At 45.1% G+C, this 15,450-nt stretch overlaps 1 protein-coding gene across 3 annotated transcripts in view; it reads left to right on the top strand.

Moving 5' to 3' along the window:
- Positions 1 to 7,079: 7,079 nt before the first annotated feature.
- The window catches only part of XPO6 (exportin 6), a 98,144-nt gene continuing 89,773 nt past the window's right edge, over positions 7,080 to 15,450 (top strand). For all 3 annotated transcript variants that reach the window (XM_045542856.1, XM_045542857.1, XM_045542855.1), the window contains exon 1: positions 7,080 to 7,654. In XM_045542856.1, the coding sequence (XP_045398812.1) occupies positions 7,652 to 7,654 (3 nt within the window). In that variant the 5' untranslated portion in view covers positions 7,080 to 7,651. The remainder of the gene's footprint in view (positions 7,655 to 15,450) is intronic.

The following is a 15,450-nucleotide window of genomic DNA, read 5'->3' as shown; positions in this document are numbered from 1 at the left end:
TCAAAAGAAAAACAACAATCTGAGAAAAACATTTGCAAGTCATATCACAAATAACCTCCCTATTAAATAAGAACTCCTAGAAATTGAGATAAAAGAGCCCAATAACTCAATAGAAAAGAGTTGTAAAGCACATAAACAGACAATTCACACAAAAAAATTGTGATGACACTGAGATACTATTTTTTAACCTCTCAGATTGGCAAAAATCCAGAAGTTTGACAATATATGCTCTTAGCCAGTCTACGTGGAAATAGATACTCTCTGTGTTGCTGGTAGGAGCGCACGACTCCTATGGAAGGTGATTTGGCACAATCCACCAAAAACACAAAGGCATTTATCCTTTGACCCAGCAATCCCCTTTTGGGACTTTATCCTATAGACATACCTGCACACTTATAATAAGTACATGTATACATAAGGTTATTTTTACAGCGTTGGTTTTGTAGTAAATGAATGGAAACTGTATTATCTTAGGTCACAAGCTCACTCCTGACACCAAGGGGTAGGGCCAGCCCCACCCACACTCCAAGAACTGAGCGTCAAGGAGGGATGGTCCTTCACAGGAAAACGGGGATTATCAGAAGAAGGATTGTGGGAAAAAAGCAGAAAGTGTGAAAAAAAAAAAAAGCAGGAAGGTTTTAGGTTTTTTGCTATGGAGTGTGTGATGTAAGACCTCTTTTCCATATCCTTTTTTTTTTTTTTTTTTTTTGAGACAGAGTGTCACTTTGTTGCCCGGGCTAGAGTGAGTGCCGTGGCATCAGCCTCGCTCACAGCAACCTCAAACTCCTGGGCTTAAGCGATCCTACTACCTCAGCCTCCCGAGTAGCTGGGACTACAGGCATGTGCCACCATGCCCGGCTAATTTTTTCTATATATATTTTTAGTTGTCCAGATAGTTTTTATTTCTATTTTTAGTAGAGACGGGGTCTCGCTCAGGCTGGTCTCGAACTCCTGACCTTGAGTGATCCACCCGCCTCGGCCTCCCAGAGGGCTAGGATTACAGGCGTGAGCCACCGCGCCCAGCCTCTTTTCCATATCCTTATGAAATCTTCAGTAAAGGTAGCGCCCTACGCCATTGGTGTTGGGTTTCTCAGTTGAGGGTAGTACTGCCCCCAGGAGCATTGAAAATGGAGGATGGTTTTACTTCTCGAAGTGACTGCTGGGGTTGAGGGACATGATCTTACTGATTGGGTGACCAGAATCATTTCCGAAATGGTGAGATGTCTCTTGCACAAAGCCAACGTCATCCACATTGGAAACACTGCTTTGATAGGAGTGAATTGTTTTGGGAAAGTTAAAGATGTTCTGAGTTTTACATCCAGGTTGACAGTGGGCAAAGAAGAGAGCCACCAGGAGCCAGAGGACAAAGAAACAGCTGACACCTGGGTTGCACCTGTATTTCAGCCTTTGATTATATTGTAGCTACGTGATTTCATGAATCTTTTTTATATCTTCCCTCATTACAGCCCCAGATTTATTTTCTCATTTGTCATCTGCTTCATAATAAGTTGTCCTTTCAGTTTTCTGCGTTTACTTTTTATTAGTTCTAATCTGCATATAAAATAGAGGTATTTTGCACTCAAATTGTATTCATTTATCCAAGGACCAGGGCTCATCTTTTCTTTTGTCACATCAGGTTTTTGGATCTATTTGTGATCTTGTTTCATCCTCACTATTTTCATTTGCCATTAAAAAAGGGATTATTGTTCAATAACACACTGAATTTCTTAAATTTAGATCCTGTCTGGGAAATAATCTAGATAAAAATAACTATTACACACTGTTCAGAATTGAGGTATTGTAATTTCACAGTTTTTTTCTATTCATAATCTATATACCCTGCTTTATTGCTTCATAATTTCTTCCAGCTCTCGCTGCTCTACCTTGCCCTATTTCAGGAGGTTGACCTCTATGAACTACATCACCAGGCTCCTCTGCTCTCTGGTTTGCAGTTGTATTTACCCAATGGGACCCCCAGCAGGAGTTTACAGAGTGGGAGGAGACTGAGGTCAGAATATTTATTTATTCCACTGTCTTTCTCCCTGAAGGATGACTTGGCTGGCTGCTTCCCTCAGCTGCTCTCACAAAATTCTTCCTTCCCAGATTCTGGCAAACAATTCCTCCTCTTGTCCCCTGAGGCTTAGCAACACTAATAGTCCTGCTGCTAGACCTGGGGTATCCTTCATAGGGTTTCCTTATGCTTTGCTCTTTTTAAATAGTCCCCTTATCAGTTCTTTAAATCCTAATTTGAGTTTCCTAATAGAACCAGGCTGATACAAGTACCTACCCAGCCAAGCAGGTACTAGAATTCTTCCCATTTTATGAATGAGGAAACTGTGGTTACAAACAGTTTAAGTGACTTGCTCAAAGGCCACACAGTTACTTACAAGTCTGAATAAAGACTCAACCCAGAGAGTCTGGCTACAGAGTTTCAAGGCTTTCACAGGCTTTGAATGCAGAGTGTATTCCCATCACCTACAGAGGGTGCTAGACTGTCATCCTCTCTTCCTTCTTTCATTAAATCCATACTGAGTGACGCTGTTACTCCTATGCCTGTCGAGAAACCGACATGTTTTTGTATCTGCAAAATGAGAGAATTCTCCAAGCTCTGATGTCCTCACAGAGCTGTGGTGGGGCCCAGAAAGATCTTGGCCATTGAAAGAGCTATTCTGGAGCTTGGTGTAGCCTATGACTCAGGTCTACCCAATCGGAGCATCACTGCATTCCCCCAGCCACAGTGATTGGCTCAGAAGTGGGCATGTGACCCAATCAAAGCCAATGGGACTATTTTCCTGGGATATTGGTAGAAAAGGCATGCTCTCCTCTCTGCCAGGCTTCAACCTGGGAAAAGATAAAACCTAGATATGGGGTCCACCATGTGGATAAAACCCCCAATCAAAGAAGCAGAATCAACAAATGGAGAGAAACTGACTTCTGTGATATTTCATACCCTGAATCCATCATACATGAAATCCACCCCTTTGGAATAGTTCTTTTTCATGAGACAACATATTCTGCTTTTTCCTTATGACAGAGTCCCAGCTGTAGGGTCCCAATCTTATCACTTGCAATGGAAAGAGTGCTGACACAGTGGAAGACAAGTTGGAGTGGGAAAAGGAGTGATGACTCTGCGGCAGCTGAGTGAACTTCTATTTATCCATCAAGACCCAACCCAAAAGTTACCATTTTGTTCAGCCTTCCAACTACCCTCCTTGACAGCTAGTTCCTCCCTCTCCACTTCCTTGCACGCTTAGAAAGTTCGTGCACATCTCTGTTATATCACCTCTCACCCTGTGCTGGAATTGAGCAGCTGTTGCTGATCTAGGCAGTGAACAATTTGCTTGAACCTCATTCATCTTGGAATTCTTAGTTTTTAGCAAAAGGCCTGGCACAAAGTTGATACTAACTCACCGAATGTTTATTGAGCAAATAACTGAATGAATGAGACCAGGGCAGTAGTAATAGGAATGGGCAGGACGAGATGGATGGGGGCCAACAAAAAGTAATAGCAGCTTTAAATCTTTTTTTGGAATAAGACAGACTTGAGATTAATATTAATAGCAAGATGTTATTTAGTTGACTTGGCCAAAATCCCTGGAGTAAAATTAATAATAGCTGTGACTTATCTCATGCCTTATGTGCCAGGTGTTTTATGTACATTAAATTCAATCTTCACCCTTGCTTGGCAATGGAGGTCTGATGTGATCATTCCATACATCTGGTTTATTCTGGGGAATTGAAAGCAACTCCAGGGGAGGATTCTTTAAGCCAATCATAGCAATTCCTTTCTCCTTCACTGTGGCTAGATCAGGGATGGGCAGACCCAGGCCAATTAGGACCAGCAAGATAAAGCTTATTGCCATAAAAAAATGATGTGCAAAAAGGTGCTCTCTCTTGCTGGATATGAAGAGGGAAGTTTGTGGCCCTGGCTGGTTCCTGGTAGGCATCTTGACAACATCCTGATATGTGGGGAGCAGAGCAAGGAAATCCCAGAGGAATGGATCCAGCCCTTCCATCACACCCAATCTGAAGCTGATCTATTCCTGGAAGTCCAGTTATGGGAGGAATGTCAGCCAAAGGTATACCTATTGAGATGGCTTCTCTTCACATGCCGTTTGTACTGCCTAGAATGTTCTGTGCCCTTCTCTTTGCCTAGCAAACTCCAACTTATTTCAGGCCCCAACTTAAATGTCACTTCATGACTTCCTCCCTCTCCTAAACTCCCAGATTCACTTAGATTCCTTGGCTGTGTTAACATATAACTATGTTATAGTTATCTCCTGGTGGTTTGAGTTTTTCCTTCATTGCTCCTATCACAATTATAATTGATTCATTATTGTATACTACTTTAAAAATTATTTGTCTCTAAATTCCATATGGGTACCACTATGTCTGTTTTGCTCAGCATTGAATCCTTGGAACAGTGGCTGTCACTTAGTGGGCAATAATGAAGATTTGATAAAAGAATAAATGAAAGCTATTGCTTGCTGTGGTAATGAGTTGTACCAGTGGTTCTGCAAATGTGGTCTCTGGACCTGCAGCATCAGCATTCCGTGGGAATGTATTAGTTAGAAATACAAATTATTACACTCCACCCCAGACCTATGAAAGGGAAACCCTAAGAGAGGGGCCAAGCAATCTCCATTTTAACAGTCTTTCCGGGTGATTCTGTTTTTTTTTTTTCTCCTTACTAACTTTGAGACTGCCTCTGAATTTCCAGGTGATTGAGAAAAGAAAAATAGGTCCCGCTCCAGCCTCCCCCCCCCCAACAATGCCTGGGGGCAATTGTTTAAAGACATTTTTTTCCTGATTGGCTGCCTCCACCAAGATCTTCCTATTCTTGGAATTTGTCATACAAACAACAATGTATAGCCAATCAGTAGCTTATGTTATTTTAATGTAAATTCTTGGTAAATAATTTAGGAACTACCTCTTCTTTCCTGAAAAACCCACTTGTGGGTCTGGAGCAGTGGCTCACACCCGTAATCCTAGCACTTTGGGAGGCTGTGGAGAGGTGGGAGGATTGCTTGCGGCCAGGAGTTCTAGACCAACCTGAGCAAGAGCAAGAGCAAGAGCAAGACTCCCCTCCTTACAAAAAATAGAAAAATTAGCTGGGCATGGTGGCACACACCTGTAGTCCCAGCTACTTGGGAGGCTGAGGCAGGAGGATTGTTTGAGTCCAGGAGTTTGAGGTTGCCATGAGGACACTGCACTCTAGCCTGGGCAATAGAGTGAGACCCTGTCTCAAGAAATAAAACAAAACAAAACAAAACAATAACCCCCACTGTAACTGCTGCTAATTGGAGCGTATATTCAGGGTAAGGTGAATCTGTGCTCCTCGGTGGCTGTTAGGTACTGAACAGGGCTGGTGGGAGGGGGTCGGCTATCCCCGTTTATAAAAACCCTCACTAAACCCCCTTCTGTGCTGACTCTCTTTTAGGACTCAGCCTACCTGCACCCAGGTGAATAAACCAGCCATGTTGCTCTCACATAGCCTGTGTGTGAAATGTGTCATTTGGGTCATTCATTCACCCTGTCAGTGGCTATCAAGCTTTAGGCTTGAATAAACTCTATACTTCAATGGTCCCCAACCTTTTTGGCACCAGGGACCAGTTTCATGGAAGACAATTTTTGTGGGTGGGGAACAGAGGAGGGAGCTCAGGCTGTGATGCAGGGCCTAGGGGAGCTGGGGAGCTGCTGTAAATACAGATGAAGGTTCCCTCCCTCACCTGCCCAGCTGCCCACTTCCTGCTGTTCAGCCCCTGCCCCGGCCCCCTGCCCTATCCTAAGTTTCATGGAAGACAATTTTAACATGGACAGGGAAGGTTGGGTGGAGCTCTGTGGCTGGTTCCTAACAGGCCATGCACCGGTACTAGTCCACGATCCAGAGGTTGGGGACCACAGCTATATTTAATCATGTTTTCTAAATCTCGTTATTTAAGGTTGACAAGAGCCAGTGGTATATATAGACTTGCTCCAGTCTATGCACTAGGCACACCCTAGGGCTCAACCTCAGCTGGTTGGGATTGTTTCCTGACCTATTTCTTAAAAAATCAGCATTTTCACAAGTGAAGTGGGCTGGAGGATACGAACAGGAACCCACCATATCCTTTGCAATTGCTGTTGCTTTGGCTGTGATCATGCTTCCCACACTCGACTTTATCCTCCAGATCTGTTGACATTTCCATCCCTCCCCTCCATTTTCTATCTCAGCCACCTGTTTTGTTCACAGTGTTTCAGTTTTAGTATTTTTAGAGACAGGGCTCACTCTGTCGCCCAGGCTGGAGAGGCCAGGAGAGCGCAGTGACAGCTCACTGCAGCCTCGAACTTCTGGGCTCAGGAGATCCTCCTGCCTCAGCCTCCCAAAGTGATTGCAGGCTGAGCCACCGCGCCGGGCCTAGTTCATAGTTACTGAGTACAAGGGGCTTGTCTGATGTGAATGGGAGTTACTATCACAGCACTGGGTTTTTGAGAAATTTGCTACATTTCTGGTTTTATTCTTTGGGGCACGGTTTCTATAACACAGGACTGCTGCTAGTTTCTACAATTAATTTATTCATATGCTCTTTACTTGTTGCTCATGTGCTTTATCGAGGTCAGGGACTAGAGAAATTTTGTTTACCCCCCAGTCCTAGCACCCACAGCAGAGTCTGTGCCATGGCAGGGCCAAAGTGTGTGTGGACTGAAGGAATGTAAGCTCCACGAGGCTGTGTGCCGCCAAAATTCTAGGCCGGTGCGTGGCACGTAAAAGGCGCTCAATAAAGATTTACGGAATGAATTAGCTAAAGAAGCGAAAGAGAAACCGCGCCTTTACTAGAATGGCCGCCCCGGCTTCCTTTACCAAGATGGCTGCCGGCCCGCGTGGACGGGCGAGCGGTAGGCGCGGGGGGCGGGGCCAGAGGGAGGCGGGGCTCGCTGGAGTCGTCAGGTGCGGCCCCGCCCTCCGCCCGCTCTTCCCCCCCTCCTTCTCGCCCGATTCCGGATTGGTCCGGTTCCAGCGCCGCAACCCGGCGGCCGCGCCGTGGGGCCGCCCGGCGCTCGCCACTTCCGGCGCGTTAGGGCTGTTGGTTGGGGGCGGCCGCGCAGCATGAGCGGGCGGCTCCGGGGCGGGCGCGCGTAGGGATGCTCTGGGGGGCGAAGGCGGCAGCTGAGTGGGCTGAGGCGGCGAGGACAGCGCGGGCCCCCGGGCCTCTCCTCTGAGCCGGCCGCCCGGGCCGCGTCGCCCCGCCGAGGCCCCTTCAGCCTCCGCCCCTTCACCCTCGGGGCCGGGCCCGCCGCCACCTCTGTCCGCCGAGGCCGGGGATCCCCTGCCTGGGCCCGTAGCCTCCCCCGCGGGGGTCGGGCCCGGGCGGGGGGGGCCCGAGCCGCTGCCCTCCTCGCTGGCTGCCGAGCCCCATTTCCTGCTTTTTCAGTTTCCTTGGGGAGGGACGGGTGGGTCTGGATGAATTGTCCCGGGAGCCCCCGATGAGACGGACTGGGCAGCCGTGCTCTTTTTAAAAGCGGGTCCCCGCGGGGCCCGGTGGGGAAGGGGTTGTCTTTGCACGGGCGGGGGACTTTCCGAGTCTGCCGGGACCATGACCTGAACTGTGCGAGCGGGACGTGTCCGAAGCCCACGAGCTAGCTCACCTGAGCCGCCCCCTCCCCGGCCAGCATGGTAAGTGGGGTCGGAGCCCCCTTCCTTCCTCGGGCGTCCGGCTGAGGGGTGGGAACCGGCCCCGGGGCTGCTGAGCCATCGCTGCTCTCCCCGGGGCGGGGAGAGGCTCGTGCCGTGCCTGGCCAGTGACACATGCGTGCAGGGTGTGTAGCCCGGCTCTGCTTTCCCATCCCCCAGGGGTGTCTCAGGACCAGGAGGGCCCTGGAAGCGCAGCAGGCACAGCCTTTGCCTCTGGTGTTTGCCTCCCTTGCTGCAGCTCATCATGACAATAACTATCATTTATTTATTGAGGGCTTACCATGCGCCAGGTCCTACGCTAAGTGATTGGCGTATATTATTTAATCATCACACCAGTCCTTAGAACAGCCCTGTGTTCTGAAGTGGGGAGACTGAGGCACAGAGCAATTTAATTACCCAGCTCAAGGTCAAGCGACTTTTAAGTGACAGTGGTAAGATCTGGATCTAGGCAGTATGACTTTGGAGCTCCTATTAAATATAATACACTTAAAAGAGCTAGATGGATTCTGGGAGAACATGTCGTCTAGCTGTAAGTTTATGTATGGGGAAGCAGGGATTTTCAGAGGTTGCTTACATAGATAATGGCAAAGTCGGGAATGGTCTATTCTTTTGACACTGAGACTGCTGTTCGTTCTGCTACATGCTCTCTGGCCTTTTCACTGGTAGTGCCTGGAAAACCATCCTTTCAGGTCCAGCTCAGAAGCCACCTCTGAAGATACTGCCCACATTTTCTAGACCTATAGATATTCTCAGTACTCCCTTAGATTTGTGTACTCACATCAATTTGTTAAGCATTTGTCTTTTCATTATTGAAATTATTTCTGAGACTTATCTGTCTATTACAGTGGACTCAGCTCCCTCAAAGATGAAATTGTCTGAACCTTTACCTGCCCCAGCTCTTGACACATTGTAAGCCCAGGGTGAGTGGTTGATTGCCCAGGCCTGTGTTTGAGCACCTCTAGGGATAGAACTGTGCTCAGTGTCGCCCATTTTATCCCTGCCAAGTTAGTAGTGTGTAGAGAAAGGGCTGCAGCTGCATCTTCTGTGATATAGATGTGAAGGCATGTGGGATTTTCAAAACATTCAAGAGGCCTGTGGGGGTGTGTTAGTTCCTGGTTACAAAAAGAAGATCTAAGGCATAGCCCTTGTCCTTATGGAGGTTACAACCAGCTGGATAAAATACACCACTAATGCTGAGCAGCACTGTATGGTATATACTACATATGCTCTCTATATAGTGTATTTTAATATATATACACACACGCACACAGTGTCTATAGTGGCAGATCATTTAAGCTCTTTGAGTTCTAATTTCCTCATCTATGAAATGTGGAGATACGAATTCTCTTAGGAATAATCCAAAGGTATGAGGTATAATATTTAGTGGTTGATGAAAGTATACTCATTCCTAACTTCATTTATTCTTTCAATGATTTTTTTATTTTTGTTTTTTGATTGTGGTAAAATTTACCATTTTAACCATTTTTAAGTGTACAATTCAGTGGCAATAAGTACATTCACACTGTTGTGCAGCCATCACCGCCGTACATCTCTGTGTTTTCAACTCCCAAAACTGAAACTGTTCTCATTTGACGCTAATTCCTATTTTCCTTTTTCCTCAGTCCTTCCCTCTCCCACCCCTGGCAACCACCATTTTACTTCCTGTCTCTGTGAATTTGACTGCCTTAGGTACCTCGTATAAATGGAATCATACACTATTTGACCTTTTGTGACTGGTTTATTTCACTTAACATAATGTCTTCAAGTTTCAGCCATGTCAGAGCATGTGTCAGAATTTCCTTCCTTTTTAAGGCTGAATTCCATTGTGTGTGTGCACCAACGGTTTTGTTTATCCATTCATTCATCAGTGGCTACCTGGTGTGCTTCCACCTTTTGGCTATTGTGAATAATGCTGCTATGAATATGGACGTACAAATCTTTCAATGTATTTTAAGTAGCTACTATATGCCAGGCTCTAGGGAATGTCCAGATGGACAAGACAAATAAGTTTCTTCCCACAGGAAACTTACAGCATTGCTTTGGGACCCTTGGACAGAATTTTTGTTATCGAATAAGCTAGCCAAGCACTCTTGTATTCAGGTTTCATTTGAATTGGCAGTCATAGAGCATTATGAGAATGATAACCTTTGAGTAATTAATTGTACAGTAGTTGACTTCATGATCTCCATGTATGTTTTTTTCTAAGGTAAGTTGTGAGTCAGTTTTTGTAACCTAGATCTGGATTATTTAGGCACGTAGTGGGTGGCTATAGTGGGTATGAAGTGTCTAATCGTGTCCTTTTTGTGTCACTGACACCAGTGGTTCATCTGTAGGTATCTTAGGGTCAGGGGCTTGGTTAGGGCAGGCACTGTCCCCCAAAGGCAAGGAAGCTATTGCCTGGTTTGTCTCTTATAGGAAGAGAGTCTTTTCCCTGGAATTCCAGCTCTTTATTCCAAGAACTTATTTCCTCTCCTTTTCTTACTGATTTAACATTTTTACTTTATACAGTATTAGTTGGCATAAACTTGAGCCTTTTTAATATCTTTTTTTAAAACTTCAACTCTAATAAGACTTGAAAATGGGGCGGGCAGGGTGGTTCACACCTGTAATCCTAGCATTCTGGGAGGCTGAGGCAGGAGTATCCCTTGAGGTTAGGAGTTGGAGATCAGCCTGAGCAAGAGTGAGACTCTATCTCTGCAAAAAAAAAAAAAAAAATTAGCTGGGTATGGTGGCATCTGCCTGTAGTCCCAGCTACTTGGGAGGCTGAGGCAGAAGGATCACTTGAGCCCAGGAGTTTGAGGTTGCAGTGAGCTATGATGACGCCACTGCACTCTAGCCAGGGTGACAGAGTGAGACTCTCTCTCAAAAAAAACAAATTTGAAAATGGTGTGACTTGATTTAAAAAACCTTCTATTTATTAAGCATATTTGATATGCCAGCTACTTTTCACGTACTGCTTTTTCCTTTAGTCATTCAGTATCATTAAACCATACTAACCCTGCTAGGTTACATTATTGCTGTTACTACAAGAGGTGGCGATTAACAGACTTGCTCTAGGATACCTATTTGACAAGTGGTAGAGCTGGCATTTGACCCAAAGTGCTCTACTCCAAAGCCTGTGCTCTTTGCATTGTGCAGCCTCATGGGAAAGGTGATCAGGAATGTCATCCAACTTTGTTTTGTTTGGATCTGAGCTAGGTACTGGTGGGGTATAGAGAATATGGAGAATTTTCTTTAAAATCTCCCTCTTGGAGGAGGGATCTTGACCTGCACATTTAGAACCAGTTAAAAAGATTTGTAGTTGTAATATAGAATTACTAGAACAGCTAGCTGCACTCTACATTTGATTAAATCATCATTTTTGGTTGAATTCCCATGAGTTTTTAAGTGGTATAGCATGTTAGAAGCTCCCACTACTTCTCTGAAGAGTTGTTACTTAATATTGAATGAGCCGTTGTTTAATATGGAGATTTTGTACAAAATTGAGTTCTTCCTTACATTAATATTTCTTTTTTGGTTGCTTAGAAATTGAGTTGGTTACAAAGATTTCTTAATTTTTAATGTCCCCTACTGTGCATGGGCTCTGAAATGGAGGCAAAATCAAACCTTAAATTTGGCCACTCGCATGGCATGTCTATTCATTTACAGCATTGCATTGTACACCGTGCTGTGACATACTGGTACGAAGAAGCCGTGGTGGTGTAGGGAGATGGCAGGGAAAGATTCAGCAGTACCAGAGGTTCTGTATGTCAGTCACATCATTAGTCTGAGGAGAGAGTTAAATAACCAGAAATGACTTTGCTGAGCATGGTGGGATCACACCTGTAATCCCAGCAACTTGGGAGGCTGAGGCAGCAGGATCATTTGTGCCTAGGAGTTTGAGGCTGCTGTGAACTGTGATCATGCCACTGCACTCCAGCCTGCGTGAGAGCAAGAGCCTGTCTCTCAAAAAAAAAAAAAAAATGATTTTAACAGCTTTTGAAAAAATTAGTACATGACATGGTTCAAATGATGAAATCACCCGATAAAGTAAACAAAAAATGTGGTAAACAAAATTAATGTGGTATGGGGAAATAATTCTCTTCAGTAAGCCAGAGCTCTTTAGTGTCTCAGGTTGTTCATTTGTGAAATAATTTATTGATTTCCTGCTATCAAGCTTAACACATTGACTGCCACACTAGAAAAAAATTTTTTTTCCTTCGGGTCATAGTGTTTTATTACAAAAATAGAATAAAAACTTTGAAAGCAAAACACTCTTATTTAATGAAAAATTTGTTTTTGACTTCTATGCATTTAATACATGTTTTTAGAATTAAATTGTCAGTATTGTGACAATTAGAACATCAACAAGTAAGATTTTCATGAACCAACTGCAGGGTTTTGCCCAGATTTTGCTTCACAAGGCCCCGGGCTCAAAACTAGAGTGAGTTAAATATAATTCACATGGCAGTTAATGTGTTAAAATCCTAGAAGCTGTATTGCAGTATAGCAATATAATAGTTAATATGTACATAGGGCTTAGTATATGCCAGGCATTTTCCAAGCAATGCCAGGAGGTAGAGGGTATTTTTATTTCCCATTTTACTGGGAGGTTAGGCAACTTCCCAAGGTCACACTGCAAGCCGCAGTGCTCATAACTGTTACACTTTCAGGGTAATATTGCCCCTGTCCCCTAGGAGTCTGTTTAGTGGGGAAGATAAGACATATATTCTGATAAATACAAGACTCTGTGACAAAGGTGATAGTAGAAGAATGTATTGGTACAAAGAATACGTTGATAACCAGCTTGAGGGAGATTGGCTGAGGAGAGGGGTTCAGGGAAGGCTTTCCAGGAGGCGATATTCGAGTCTTGAAGGATAAGGAGAGGTTTGACAGTTGGACAAAGAAAGAAAGGGCCTTCCAAGCAAAAGTTGTTTGCAGAGAGTTGCAAAGATCAGATACAGATCAGTAAAGATAATATAACATAATAGGTGTCAAGTGAAAGTGAAGGAGGGAAGAAACATTTGTTGAGTGCTTAGGGCTTTCTAGAGCCTTATGTGCATATATGCATAGATACACGCACTGCACAAACATGCTATTTTTTCTCATCTTAAAACCTTTACTCATACTTTCCTGGCCAGATATTGCCCCATTTGTTTGTCCACTTTGCAACAAAACTCCAGGAAACGGTGGTCTATATGTGGTTTCTTAATTCCTCCCTTTCCATTCTCTCCTAAGTTCACTTGTCAAAGTCCCTCCCAGCACCGTTGGTAAATGCAGTGGTTAGCTCTCAGTCTTCATCTCATTTGATCTGTCAGTAGCTTCAGATAAGTTCAACACTCCATCTGCAGTTGAGTCTGCCTTCACTTGGCCTCTAGGACACTAAGATGTACTCGTGATTATCCTCTGTGTTTTTTCTTCGTCTCATACAGCTGGAGTGCTGTAGGTCTCAGACTTAGTGAATTCTTCCAGGGCACCTATAAGCCAGAACACCTGGGCCAGACCTCTCTCCTCAGCTCCAGTTCTCAAATATCCAACTCACTGCTTAATGTCCAAGCTCATTTTCAGACGTGTCAAACTTAACTCTCTGAGCTCACCTCCTCCACCCTTTGCTCACTCTGCCCCAGCTCCCCTGGACCCCTGACTGTTCTTCAAACCTTCCAGGTGTGTTCCTGTCCTGCTCCTGGGCTGTGGCTTGGCCATTGCCTCTGCTAGGACTGTGCTTTCCCCTTAGGAATCTGCGTGGCTGAACCTTCAAGCCTTCTAGGAGTGACCCTCCAAGGAGGCCTACCTTTACCACCCTATTTAAAATGGTAATCCCACTTTAGAACTCCCAGGCCCCCACATCCTGCTTTGCTTCTTTTCATTCAGTTTTCTAACATTTTATATGCTTAATGTTATTTATGAGGCCTACTTTTTGTTGCCTCCTTGTGCTAAAATATTAGCTCCATAAAGCTAGGGATCTCTCTTTTGTTCTTCGGTGTATCCCAAGAGTCTAGAACAATGCGTGGCATAGTAGACAGTTAATTGTGGCATAGGAATGCTGTGGAGGTCTTGGGGGTTCCAAGGAGGTTTTAGAGAGGGAGTGAGTGAGGTTCCTAGGATGAGTAGAAGTTGCAGAGGATATTTCAGAATTGCATAGACTGGTTTGGCCATGGTGGAGGTTTTTGTGAAGAAGTAGCTACAGAGAAGGCTATAAAGGTAGTTTGGCTTGAGAATACTACCCTAGGGAGTGTGGCTTGACTTTGTTTTTTGGCTGGTTTTTCCTTAAAGGAAAATCAGTCTATGGCATATGTAGGTTAGATTGGTGTGGAAAACCAGATACAATACCATGCCTGTGTGGATGTGACAGGCCTGTTCTTGCATGTAGAATTAGGAGTGCAAAGGAAGACTTGGGCCGGAGAGTTGTTACTTAAAACTCTGATTCCAGAGTTAAGGGATGAAGAAGGAGGACGGCTCAGGCTGATTTTGGAAGCCTTTAACCTGCTGACTAGGCATAGTGGGAAGTTTTAATTAGCTGGTGATTTGGATTTGGTAGGAATGGAAGAGATGACAGGTAAAGAAACTGACAGGAAGAGATGACAGGAGATGGGCCATGTGCTGGTGAAATATGGGACTTGGCTATGTCTCTAGACAGGTGGGCAGTTGCAGCTGTGTTGAGATGAAGGTAACTGGCACTGGGCAGGACAAAGATGTTGAAGATTTTAGGTAGTTGGATTGTCAACATGCATGTCCAAGTCAAGGAAGATGTGCTAGCACGGGCTGGGATGAAGAGGGTAGGAATTCTGAAATTGTAGCTGCTACTTTTTCAACCTCCCACCCCTCCTTTCTCCCCAGTCATTCATTCCACAATCCATTGCAGACCGACTCTTTGTATTCACCACTTCGCAAGATCACGTGTAACCTCTGTGTGCTGAGTCCAGTATAATGCGCATTTTCAGTTTTTATGCCATCTGACTTCTCATTATGGGCTTGGCAGTCACTGGTCTCCTTTTCTTGAAACACTTTTGTTCGGCTGCCTTGGCATCCATGATCTTACTCTCTTGGTTTTAGTCTCCCTTGATCTTCTTTCCCATGGCTTCAGCTATGACCCATGTACCAATGAGAACTAAACCTTCCTCACTAGCCTTGGATATCCACCTAAGTGTGCTGTAGACCAGCAGTTCCCAACCTTTTTGGCACCAGGGACTGGTTTCATCGAAGACAGTTTTTCCCAGGATAGGGGGACCAGGGCTCAGGCAGTGATTCCAGCGATGGGAAGCAGCTGTAAATACAGATGAAGCTTTGCTTGCTTGCTGCTCACCTCCTGCTGTGCAGCTTGGTTCCTAACAGGCCATAGACTGGTACCAGTCTAAGGCCCCAGGAGTTGGGGACCGTGGCTGTAGACAGCAAATGAAGTTGTCTAAACCAAATCCATCCCCTCAGATTAGTGCTTCTTCCACCATGCCCTAGTTCTGTTAATGGCCTTATTCACCAGTTACTCAAATGATAAACCTGAGTCATCTTTAACTTCCTCCTCTTCTTCAGTCTTCCCCTACCCCCCAGACCTGCTGCTACTGCTGCTAACATGCTTGTGTCCTGACCCTGGCCTTTCCCTCCATTCCTTCTCCTTCGCACGGTCTCTTGCTCTGCCTGTTGCCATCTTGACCTGGCCCCACCTTCCAGGTTCTCCCTCCATCAGTCCTTCTTCTGTACTCCTGCCATGCTATTCCATGGAGCTCAGATGTGATCCTACTACTTGAACCCAAACCATTTAGAGCAGAGGGTCCCCAATATTATCAGAGAACAAGTTTTCATCA

The sequence above is a fragment of the Lemur catta genome, chromosome 2, assembly GCF_020740605.2.
Source record: "Lemur catta isolate mLemCat1 chromosome 2, mLemCat1.pri, whole genome shotgun sequence".
NCBI lineage: Eukaryota > Metazoa > Chordata > Mammalia > Primates > Lemuridae > Lemur > Lemur catta.
Note: the sequence above shows the minus strand (reverse complement) of the source record. Positions and strands in the feature narration are given on the sequence as shown.